Source organism: Sorghum bicolor, chromosome 8 (assembly GCF_000003195.3).
Source record: "Sorghum bicolor cultivar BTx623 chromosome 8, Sorghum_bicolor_NCBIv3, whole genome shotgun sequence".
NCBI classification, from domain to species: domain Eukaryota; kingdom Viridiplantae; phylum Streptophyta; class Magnoliopsida; order Poales; family Poaceae; genus Sorghum; species Sorghum bicolor.
This window is the reverse complement of record NC_012877.2, coordinates 47,784,445-47,797,449: the sequence shown is the minus strand read 5'-3', so window position 1 is coordinate 47,797,449 and position 13,005 is coordinate 47,784,445. Positions and strand designations below refer to the sequence as shown.

Sequence of the window (13,005 nt, the reverse complement as noted above, 5' to 3'; positions counted from 1 at the left end):
AAGGCATAGCATAATAGCCTCACCCCCACCATACCGATAATACACATAAGTGTCAGCTTCATTCACAACAAAGCCTGTAGTTATAAGTGTACTATCAAACTTTTCATACCATTGTTTAGGTGCTTGCTTTAGGCCATATAATGACTTTAATAGCCTACACACCTTGCTTTCTTGACCATCCGCAATGAACCCTTCTGGCTGATCCATATAGATCTCCTCATCTAAGTCTCCATTAAGGAAATATGTCTTAACATCCATCTGATTAATGATAAGACTGTATGAAGCTGCCACGGCAATCAAAGTGCAAATTATAGTCAATCGAGCGACCGGTGAATAGGTGTCAAAGAAATCTTCCCCCTCTTTCTGGGTATATCCTTTGGCCACCAGCCTTACCTTGTACCTCTCAATTGTACCATTAGGCCTAAGCTTTTTCTTGAAGATCCATTTGCAGCCTATAGGTTGACAGCCATAGGGACGGTCAACGACCTCCCATGTTCTATTGGACATAATATATTCCATCTCACTCCTTACTGCCTCCTTCCATAAGTCGGTATCAGGAGAGGAATATGCCTCAACAATAGTGGTTGGCATGTCTTCCACAAGATACACTATAAATTCATCACCAAAGGATTTTGCCCTAGGTCTCTTGCTCTTTTGAGTGGCTATAGTGTCAACCACCTCAGGGATGTGCTCATGAGAATCTTCTACATGATCTATAAGAATAGACAATTCTTGCGCATGGGGTATTATAGTCTCATGACTTGTTTTACTAGGTGTATTTTTCATGGGAAACTCATTCTCAAAAAATGTAGCGTCTCTCAATTCCATGATAGTATCAACATACATATCAGGCACATCTGATTTTATAATTAAGAACCTATATCCAACGCTGTGGAAAGCATAACCAAGGAAAACACAATCAACAATTTTAGGTCCTAATTTACGCTTCTTGTTGATTGACACATTCACCTTTGCCAAACAACCCCAGGTGCGTAAATATGAAAGATTTATTCTCTTCTTTTCCCATTCCTCGAATGGAGTGATCTCTTTGTTTTTAGTGAGAACTCTATTTAGGACATAACACGTGGTCAAAATTGCCTCACCCCACCATTCCTTGGATAATCCCGTTGTATTTAACATGGCATTCATCAACTCTGTTAAAGTGCGGTTTTTCGTTTCAACAATCTCATTGGATTGTCGTCAGAATGGTAATGTCCTCTCATGAATAATGTTGTGTTCCACACAAAATTCATCGAAATCATTTGAGAAATATTCTCCACCTCTATCACACCTTAAATGTTTTATTTTCCTCTCTAGTTGGTTCTCAACTTTAGTTTTATAGGCCTTAAAATAATGGAGTGCTTAATCCTTTGTTTTTAAGAGATACACATAGCAAATTCTAGTGGAGTCATCTATAAATTTGATAAAGTATCTTTTACCGCCTTTAGTCAAATACCATTCATTTCGCACAAATCGGAATGACTAAGTTCTAGAGGTGCCAAGTTCCTTGCCTCAGCAGCCTTACGAGGCTTGTGGGGTTGTTTTGATTCAACACATACATGGCACTTAGACTTTTTGACCAAGTTAAACTTAGGAATTAAATTTAGATTTGCTAACCGCATAAGACAGCCATAACTTGTGTGACAAAACCGTGAATGCCATAAATCCGTCTCATCAGAAATGTCAATAGAATTCACCAGTTTATTACACATATTATGTAGAGATAAACAGAACAGACCTCCGCAATCATATCCTTTGCCAACAAAAGAACCATGTTTTGACACGACACATTTATTAGACTCAAGAACTACGCAATATCCATCACGACATAATAATGAAGCGCTAACAAGATTCTTCTTTATTGAGGGCACATGTTGCACGTTGTTCAATGGCACCATCTTCCCCGAAGTAAAATTTAGAATGACCGTACCAACACCAAGAACATGCGCATGCAACCCATTTCCCATCAACGGGGCGCCAAACCTCCTGACCTGGTATGAAGAAAACAAAGAAACATCAGCACACACATGAATATTGGCACCACTGTCCATCCACCACTTAGGTGAATTACAAACTGAAAGAACAAATAGTAAGGAATTACCATACCTAGATGTTCCACCAGATGTATTAGTAGTAACAACATTTGCTGACTTCTTTTCTTGCTGAAACATACAATCAGGGCACTCACTTGCCAGTGATCCTCACTGCTACACACAAAGCAGCCTCCCTTCTTGTTATTGTTCTTTTTCTTGAACTGTGCGGTCTGAATTGGCTTAGGAACTTTCTCTTTCTTTTTTCGGTTTTTCTTCTTGTTGAACTTGTGGAAGTTCCTCTTCTGCACCACATTGGCAGTCGAGGTCTCAACACCTTTTTCATTGTCCTTAGCTCTAGCCCTCTCTTCAACATCAAGAGTACCAATGAGCTCCTCAATATTGAACTCTTGTCTCTTATGTTTTAGAGATGTGCCAAAGTCCTTCCAAGAAGGTGGAAGCTTGGCGATTATACCGCCAGCCACAAACTTGTCAGGAAGAGGACAAGGAAATAGTTCGAGCTCCTTAGCTAGTGCCTGAATCTCATGAGCCTGTTCCACTACAGATTGGTTCTCAACTATCTTGTAGTCATATAGTTGCTCCATGAGGTACAGCTCGCTACCAGCATCAGTAACTCCAAACTTTCCCACAAGAGTATCCCATAATTCTTTCCCGCTTCAAAGAATTATGTAGCTTTTCTGGAATTTTGGATTAAGTGCGCTAATCACTACACGTCGAAAGAGGTTGTCATCAGCCTTAAACTTAGCCTCATCCTCAGGAGACAAGTTAGCAGGCTTGCCCTCAACGGCATGATAATATGAAATAGCAGTTAGCCATAATTCCACCTTAGCTTTTCAGATCAAGAAGTTTTTATCATCAAAAGGATCAGGTTTCAACACGGCAGCAGAATCTTTGACAGAAAAGTGCCTATAATTAGGTTTTTGGATTGTTAGAATATTAGGCAATTTCCATGTCATTTTAATTCCATAAATTAACAATATGATGATGACATATATGATATTATTGATAAATATTAACATGATATGAATCATAATTACAACATGTAAACATGATCCATAAAGCATATCAAACATCAAAGCATGGCATGGTATATAACTATCTGTAACAACACCAAACATGATATAACTATCAAAATAGATAAACAGATGTACTGAAACAGAAAAGAAAAGCAGATACTAGCGAAACAACAAAACTGTAGAACAGAGGCATATATGCAGAACTTAAACATAGCAAGAATAGACAACAAATATCTTGCGAAACAACAAAACAGACCTACTGAAACAGATATGACACAACTACTGAACCTGCATGACAGAGCTACTAAAACAAAAACAGAGCGACATAAAACTGAAGGGAGATGAACTGATCATACCCTAGGACTCCCGCATTCAGATTTCCAGAACCTTGTCCTTCCTCGATCGCCATGGAGTAGAGACGAAGGCAAAGACGACGAACCAATCACCGGGAAGGAGAAGGCGGCGACCGGCAACACCAAAAGACCTCCGAGAAGAAGATGAACAACAACAATGGAGTTGGGCAGTCGTGTAAACGCTCCCCAAAAACCAAATTGCTGATCCCCCGTGTAAGGTCTCGAATGGCAAGGGCTCCGGAGGCACCTGCCCTCTCGCTCCTCCGTGCGTGCGGAGTTACGAAATGGGGATTCCTTCTTTGCAATGAAACTGTGTTCTGAGTGTTCTCCTTTTTTATACCAATGAGATGAGAGTCTCCTATTTATCTTTGTGGCTGGAGAGGAGAGGAGGGGAAGGGACTCCCTGTTAGCGGCTAAGGAGACAGACATCTAAAGGGTTTTCACACGGAGTTGAAACTCCCTCAGTTATCTATCGAAACACCCGTAGATTGTGAGTTGAAACTCACACATAATTGAGTCGAAACTCCCATACTGTCAGCCTGACTACCACTTCAACTCTTGGACTTCCAATTTGGTACAATATATATTGTCCATAATTACACACCATAGAGTTTATTGATTTATTAAATCTAAATGGGTCTAGCCCATAATAAATCCAACAGCAACAACATATTAGTCATTCGTATTATTTGATATATTCACTGTTTCATTTTTGCTCTAGTTTGGACTGGTTGTGGTAATCACTAATCGAGGGGTGACTCAAGTGGATGGGGCTGCAATGTTTGCACTAGGGTCTTGTTTAGATCCAAAAAGTTTTTGGATTTTGACACTATAGCACTTTTGTTTTTATTTGACAAATATTGTCCAATCATAGAGTAACTAGGCTTAAAAGATTCTTCTCGCGATTTACAAGCAAACTGTGCAATTAGTTTTTGTTTTCATCTATATTTAATGCTCCATGAATGTGATGCAAGATTCGATGTGACGGGAAATTTTGAAATGTTTTTTGATTGTTGGGTGAACTAAACAAGGCCTAGGTCAATCTTGCACTAGGTGTGCTATGCCAAGTAAGTAGTAACATGGCATCTCTTTACTGTTATTTCTGTTTAGTACCTCATTGTTCCAAACGTGTCGATGCTGTGTACCACCAGGCTCTGTTCTCGCCGGCGAACAGGGGATGAGCTCATCTGTGAGTAGTGAGCTCTCCCAGCAAGGGAACGGGTGGGGTCGTCTCTTCCCCCTGCTCGTCTGGACCTACCAGTAAGAGGCATGACATTTGTGAGCGTGATGTGACTGTGAGTGCAAGTGCAGCTCTGTGGCCTCGACATCCATGCTAGTGAGGAAGGCAAAGATGATGGCCGTGATGGTATGGTCTTCCCCTATAGCGCCACATGTGGCCTTTATCTTTTAGTCATGATAGACTATAGTTATGAATATTTCCTCTTGCATTGTATGTCTACATGTATTTAGTTTTCTTTTTAGAACCATGTATTTAGTTAGAACAATAGTCGGGACTATGTGTTTACCATGGAAATTGATCTGCTCATCACTTTCCTAGCCCCGCATATATGTATATATATAATCAATATATGGTGACATATATGTATACCTTGAATTCATTTTTCTATATTAATGATGGTATATTTAGATCAATACATATGAGTACTTTGAGATATTTTTTTAACATGGCTGAAGCGGCCGATTTAGGTGTAGGTTACTTCAGTTTTTTTAATAATCACAAATGTGGTAATCTAGGACCAAACTTTAAAAAAATAATTTAGTATTCTTTTTAGAATGGTATAAGTGGATAATCCAGATTAAGATTTAGGGTGTACCATTACGTTATTTTTGAAAAATGGTAAAATTAAGCGAGTTAGATACATATTTAGGGATGCATTAGTATATTTTCCTCAAGTTTCAGTCACTGGCTGCAGCCAAAAATAGCTGCTCGGAACAAGTTCTGCTAAAGTAATTGACTTTTGCCGCTACGTTTTGATGGGCCTGCATTTAACCCACAAGGCCACAACTACTATAACCGCTAAAAGTACTTCAATTTACCAGCCTAGGTCCATCCACAGCTCCACCACGCGTGGCCCACTAGCCCATCGAAAGCTCCAGTGCTCACCACTCTCGCCCTCTCCTTCACTCCCTGACGAAGCAATGGCGGCGGCGGCTGGTGCGGCTGACCTACAACTACGGCTGCGCCCGAAGGCGAAGTCGTGAGGAGACCGGCGGCGGCGGTGGTTGCGCACGGATGCGAGGACCGGTTGCTACGGCTTCGCACGGAAGCGCGGACTGTCCGCGCAGTTGGCGCACGGAGGCAACAGGCAAAGGAAAGGATCAACGACTGCTGCTGCGGATGGAGGCGTGGACGTGTACTGGCGGCGGCCTCAGCTTTCGCGTCCCTAGTGGCGCTCCAAGACTGGAACATTGCGCACATCCGCACTGTGCGGCATTTTTTTCTTAGGAAAAAGCTTTATTCTCTCCTCTTTTACTCATGGCTGGCTGACAGCCCAACAGATGACGCACATGCATTCTTATCTTATGCCTATGAATTTGGTTCATTTCCTTTTATTGAAGATAAGTGTGAAAAATCAAAAGTTCCTTGAAAGGAAAGGAAATTGAAAACTGAAAAGAAGTACTCATGGAGATATTCACTTTGACCTTATCTGTTAAATCTATGAGAAACAATACTTTCAATCGTGATTTAGAAGCCAAGCGCTGCAAGATGCTGTGCCGACGGGATTAGCTGTGCTACTTTTGGCTGTGTGAACTGACAAGTCATATCACTATAGGAGCACTATTCCCTAGTAATAATAATAGATGATTTGTGATTAAACTAATCTTGCGCTCCCTTGTCAACCGCTGGGCACCGAGAATCAAGATGCAAGTGGATGTTTTGTAGTGCAAAACGCACATGCTCTCACATGCGTTGGTTAATCTATGTGCTCCGATCTGCATGTCATCTGTCCAGCTGTGAACGTGATACTAGTTGTCAAGCAAGGTCAGAGCTCACATTAATTATCACTTCCCATTTTCCTCAAAATCAGTTGCTGAACCCATCTTCATCTTCATCCTGGAACCACGCTTCTCTCTGCGTGCACCCTGCCTTCGCGTGTGTTGTGTGTTCTAAGCGCTCCGATGGCTGAGGTTATGGCCACCATGGTGGTCGGGCCACTCGTTTCCATGGTGAAGGACAAGGCCTCCAGCTACCTCCTGGACCAATACAAGGTGATGGAGGGCATAGAGGAGCAGCATGAGACCCTCAAACGCAAGCTGCCTGCCATCCTGGATGTGATCGCTGACGCCGAGGAGCAGGCTGCAGCCCACAGGGAAGGGCCAAAAGCTTGGCTTGAGGCGCTCCGGAAGGTGGCTTACCAGGCCAATGATGTCCTGGATGAGTTCAAGTATGAGGCACTCCGCCGCGAAGCCAAGAAGAAGGGACACTACAAGAAGCTTGGGTTTGATGTAATAAACCTCTTTCCTACTCACAATCGTGTTGTGTTCCCTTACAGGATGGGCAACAAGCTCTGTCAGATTCTTGCAGCACTGGAGGTCCTCATCACAGAGATGCATGCCTTCAGGTTCAAATTCAGACCACAGCCACCAATGTCTAAGGACTGGAGACAGACAGATTCAAACATCATTGACCCCCAGAAAATTGCTAGCAACTCCAGAGACAAAGAGAAGAAGGAGGTTGTTTACAAATTGATTGGTGACCAAGCGAGCAATCTGCAGCTTATGGTCATTCCCATCGTTGGAATGGGGGGGCTGGCCAAGACCACCTTAGCTCAGCTTGTGTACAATGACCCTGAAGTTAAGAAGCATTTTCAGTTGCAGCTCTGGGTATGTGTCTCTGATAACTTTGTAGTTGATTTAGTAGCTAAAAGCATAGTTGAAGAAGCTAAAGAGAAGAACACCAGCAATCCAAGTGGAAAATCACCATTGGATAAACTTAAAGAAGTAGTGAGCGGGAAGAGGTACCTCCTCGTCTTGGATGATGTATGGAGTCGTGATGCCAATAAGTGGGGAAAGCTAAAATCCTGCCTAGTGCATGGTGGCAGCGGCAGCATAGTGCTGACTACAACTCGTGATCAAGAAGTTGCTAAATTAATGGGCACAACTAATGAACTATATATTCTCAAAGGATTAGAAGAAAGTTTCATCAAGGAAATTATTGAGACAAGAGCATTCAGTTCAACAAACAAACGTGACACTAAGTTAGTTGAAATGGTTGGTGATATAGCAAAAAGATGTGCTGGATCTCCTTTAGCTGCAACAGCAATGGGCTCGCTGCTTCATACAAAGACCACTGCCAAAGAATGGAATGCTGTATTAAGCAAAAGCACCATTTGCGATGATGAGTCTAAAATTTTACCGATACTCAAGCTCAGCTACAATGGGTTGCCATCGCACATGAGGCAATGCTTTGCTTTCTGTGCTATTTTCCCCAAGGACTATGAGATAGATGTGGAAAAGCTAATCCAACTATGGATGGCCAATGGTTTTATTCCAGAGGAACATGGAGTTCATTTTGAAATAACTGGTAAACATATTTTCATGGATCTAGCCTCGAGATCATTTTTTCAGGATGTGAAGGGAGTCCCTTTTGAATTCCATCACACAAAGGTTACTTGTAAGATCCATGATCTTATGCATGATGTTGCACAGTCTTCTATGGGAGCCGAATGTGCTACCATAGTAGCAGAGCCTAGTCAGAGTGATAACAACTTCCCATATTCTGCTCGGCATTTATTTATATCTGTTGATAAACCAGAAGAGATTTTGAATACTTCTATGGAAAAAGGATCTATAGCTGTCCAAACACTGATTTGCACTAGATATTTATATCAAGATCTGAAACATTTGTCAAAATACAGATCCATACGTGCACTAAAGATCCGCCGAGGTTCATTCTTGAAACCAAAGTATCTGCATCACCTGAGGTACCTTGATCTCTCTTCTAGTGATATTGAAGCACTTCCTGAAGAAATAAGCATCTTATATAATCTGCAAACACTGGACCTTTCAAAGTGCCGCAAACTTAGTCGACTCCCAAAGGAAATGAAGTATATGACTGGCCTCCGTCACCTGTATATTCATGGATGTGATGAGTTGAAGAGCATACCCTCTGAGTTGGGACACCTCACTTCCCTACAGACGCTTACATGTTTTGTAGCAGGTACTGGCTCCTGTTGCAGTACTGTGAGAGAGCTTGGTCAGTTAGAGCAGCTTGGTGGTCCACTAGAGCTAAGGCAACTAGAGAATGTGGCAGAAGCAGATGCGAAAGCAGCACATATTGGGAACAAGAAAGATTTAACCAGGTTGGCATTAAGATGGACGTCTTCTCCAGAAAAGGAAGAACAACATAAGAGTACTAAGGTGCTGGAGGCCCTCAAGCCTCATGATGGTCTGAAGGTTCTAGATATATATGACTACAGGGGCGGCATGTATCCGACATGGATAAATACGTTGCAACAAATGGTGAAGCTTACACTATCGGACTGCGAGAATCTCAAGGAGCTTCCTCCACTGTGGCAGTTACCAGCTCTAAAGGTTCTTAGCTTGGAGGGATTGGAAAGTCTTAATTGCCTGTGCAGCAGTGATGCACCAGTCACGCCATTTAAGGAACTGAAGGAGCTTTCACTGTACTGGATGCCAAATTTTGAGACATGGTGGGTCAATGAGTTACAAGGGGAAGAGTCAATATTTCCTCAGGTTGAGAAGTTGTCCATATACAACTGCCAAAGGCTGACTGCATTGCCGAAAGCATCAATGATTAAGGATACTTCAGGAGGAGTTATTAATAAAGTGTGGCGCTCGGCATTTCCAGCGCTGAAGAAATTAAAATTAGATGATATGCAAACCTTTCAGAGATGGGAGGCAGTCCAAGGAGAAGAGGTGACATTTCCTCGGCTTGAGAAGCTTGTAATTGGGTGGTGCCCAGAATTGACTAGTCTCCCTGAAGCACCAAATCTAAGTGAATTGGAGATCCGTGGAGGTAGTCAACAAATGCTCGTACAGGTAGCAAACTGCATCGTCACTGCTTCGTCAATGTCGAAACTGGAGTTGTGGATCAATGACAACAGAGAGGCAGCATGGCTGGATGGTGACAGCTTGATTCAACTGGTGGATGGCGAGGAGAAACAGAGTCACAATAAACCCCCTTCCCCTCTCACAGTTATGCAGTTACGCTGGTGCAACGTTTTCTTCTCTCACTCAAGTGCTCTGGCGCTTTGGGCATGTTTAGTGCAGCTTGAAGATTTGCAAATTTGGCGCTGTGATGCTCTTGTCCACTGGCCAGAGGAAGTGTTCCAGAGCCTGGAATCCTTGAGGAGCTTAAGAATTCGGGCATGCCCCAACCTAACAGGACGCAGACACGCTTATTCTGAGCAGCCTGCGCCCGAACGGAAAAGTGTACTACTGCCACGCCTGGAGTCTCTGGTTATACGATATTGTGCATGTTTGGTAGAGGTCCCCAGCAGTGTACTACCGGCATCTCTCAAGTCATTATTTATTGACAGCTGTCCTAAACTCGAGTCCATCGCATTCAGCAAGCAGCTGGATACTAGTACGAGTTCACGAGGTGTTGCTGCAGCACAGGACGACAAATCAGCATTAATTCCAGGGTCATGGTCCTGCAGCGACGCCACGGCATCCACATCAGTTCCTAAGCTTTCGTCATCGACCAAACATCACTTCCTTCCTTGTCTAGAATCTCTAATAATATTCGACTGCAATGGCTTGAGAGAGGTTCTCGATCTTCCTCCTTCCATCAAGAATTTGGAAATTGTTGGCTGCGACAATCTTCAAGCCCTTTCAGGACAGCTGGATGCCGTCCAAAAATTAAGTATTAGGGGCTGCAGTAGCTTGCAGTCACTGGAATCTTGCTTCGGAGAGCTCGCATCGCTGCAAGAGCTCTGCCTTTCTGGTTGCAAAAGCCTGGTGTCTTTACCAAATGGGCCTCAAGCATACTCATCTCTCAGGCCTCTTACTATCAAGTCTTGTCCTGGTATAAAGTTGCTTCCCCAGAGCCTGCAGCAACAACTGGGTGATCTCAAGGACGAGGACAAAGACCTAGATGCCCATTATTACCAAGGTAACCTTCAATTTCTCTATCTTTTTAAATGAATTGTTAATGATTTGTAAAGAACAACTATTTGACTTGACACATTCTATTAGTTACAAAATATATGTTGTGCTCTAGTGGTAAAAAATAAAGCTAATGGCTGCATTTCTATGATCTTGCTTGTGACTGCAAGTTGAAATCAACTAATTAACCCAACTTTATTTAGTCAATATAATGTGACATCCCAAATTAGTGTTGTCAAATTGTGTATTCATACCTCGATTGTAGAAATTTCCTAGAATATATGTTTTGTGTATGCAAATTTTATTACAGAAACTAAGATATTGTTGAATTTGAAAAAAGCATCGTATCTAATTTGTATTTTATTCTGAAGAAAAATATGACCATTGCTCCTAATTACTTCAAGCTTCCGAAAAAATGTGTTTGAATCTGCTTTCGAACCTACAGGTTTTACAGCACTATTTTTATCTGTTATTTGTTTCCATTGATGAAAAAGCACCTAAAAACCTTAACACAAATCAAATGATCTAACTCAAATAACTTAAACCCAATTTAAATGGTTCTTAGGGTCTGAACAAAAAATAAAAAATATTTTAATTTGGATAGAGTAGACCACAGATAAAATTATGAGATCTAAATAAAGCTTTTACCTGTTCTCTGCAAGTTCACAGCTACTTTGTATATAGTTTTTATTGTATATTTTTAATTGTTCTTGCACCTTAGACACAAAGATAATAATTTTAGTTTTGCGTATAGTAATTTTTTTTATTACCTTTTATTTGTTTTTATAAATTCTAACATCATTTATGATCAGAGACAAAGTCTTCAAAATATTGGAGGCACTTTTGTGCTTGAAATATGCTCATCAGTCAAGACTTTTGCTAGAAGTTGCTTCCTCATGGAGACCAGGCAAGTATATTCATCCACAATTTGGACTCCTTTCTCTGAAATATACGGTCCAACATTTGATGCTGCTAGTTTATTTTGCTGATGCTACATGATCAGCTGACTAGGTCTAGGTGTAGCAGCGACATATTGGTTATTCATATTTGATATACTGACTATTCCATTTTCTCTCTAGTTTGGACTGGTGGTGATAATCGCTAAACAAGGGGGGTGGCTCAAGTGGATGGCACTGCAATTTGAAGTACTCAAAGTGTCCCGTCTGCTGTTTGCATTCTCATCGCCAGTCACAAGAGATGCTTAGTATATGTTTGTACAACCACAACCCAGTATGGGTTTCTCCCCCTACATAAAAATGTACATCTTGGAATCTTGCCATACACTAGTGTTCCAGATACCATCCAACGGTGACAATTGTGTAAAACTCATAGCTGTGATTGACTGTCAGCCTAGTGTGGCCTAACAATAATGTACAGCCAATCTGCCACAATTTGGCAACTGAAACCTCCATCATCCTTATTGATCATCTTCACCGTATTAACATCGTCGGTTGCACATTTTCATTCCATTCTGACTTCATTCAATCAGAAGCAACAAGCAGCTGAAGCTATAACCATTTTTCCTGTTCAGGTAATAGCTTTGTGTAAATTATATTTCCAGAGTGCACAAGCATAGGCAATACTAATGGATTAATATTCTGCTGTGGAGAAACATTTAAAATTGTAAGTGTTTTAATACTGTTTGAGAGATCCATAACTTTAATAGAGTAAGTCCTGCAAATAGGTTTATTACTGAAAATGGTTGGGGGCAGATTCGCATCAATGATTATACTTTAAGCTCTGACAAAACTGTTAACTTTTCTCAGCATAATTGTTCTGAGAAACTCTCGTAAACATTGCATCAGCACAATAAGGCATGCGTACATCATAGTCAAAACTGATAGAATAAACCCTTGATTCAACTGCATATGTTACATGCCATTGAAACAACAGCATCCACAGCGAAGATCACAGATACAATTGGATGAGCTCATCACTAACAACAGAAGGTGTCAGAACACCAAGATCGATCAGGAGAAGTGTGAGATATTGGAGAGGTGTGTAGTCTCTTGCAAATGTATCCACTTCGACAGTATTGAAAAAACAATAGCTCCAGCAGATCCTCTTTCTAAATCCCTTTTCCCTATATTTTTTTTATCTAACCTTCAAAATCCCCCTTCAATCCCTCAAACGAAGGGGATCCCACAGAATTTTTCTCAATCCACTTTGCTCCTCCCCATCTTTCACTAGCATTTGGGCCCCTGCTTTGTTGCATCTTGCATCCGAGGTCACCGGCAGGATCCCTAGCAACTACTGGTGGCTGAGCGGACGCCTAGTCATCGAGCGAAGCAGAGATACATCACCATCGACACCAAGTACCTGGGCAACATCCATGGCATGCCCACAGGGGATGCCCTCTCGCTGACCACACGCAACTAAGCGCTCATCAAGACCAACATTGACGAGCTCACCATATGCGATGAGGACGACAACCTCCTTGTTGCCATAACAACGATGACCAACCGTGTAATTCGCTTGAGTTCAACTTCTATG

At 41.8% G+C, this 13,005-nt stretch overlaps 1 protein-coding gene across 1 annotated transcript; it reads left to right on the top strand.

Moving 5' to 3' along the window:
- On the top strand, nt 5,431–11,534 carry LOC8064088 (disease resistance protein RGA2). The gene is made up of 2 exons (XM_021446505.1): nt 5,431–10,519; nt 11,325–11,534. Exons 1-2 carry the CDS (start codon nt 6,562–6,564, stop codon nt 11,363–11,365), a joined length of 3,999 nt encoding a protein of 1,332 aa, XP_021302180.1. The 5' UTR covers nt 5,431–6,561; the 3' UTR covers nt 11,366–11,534.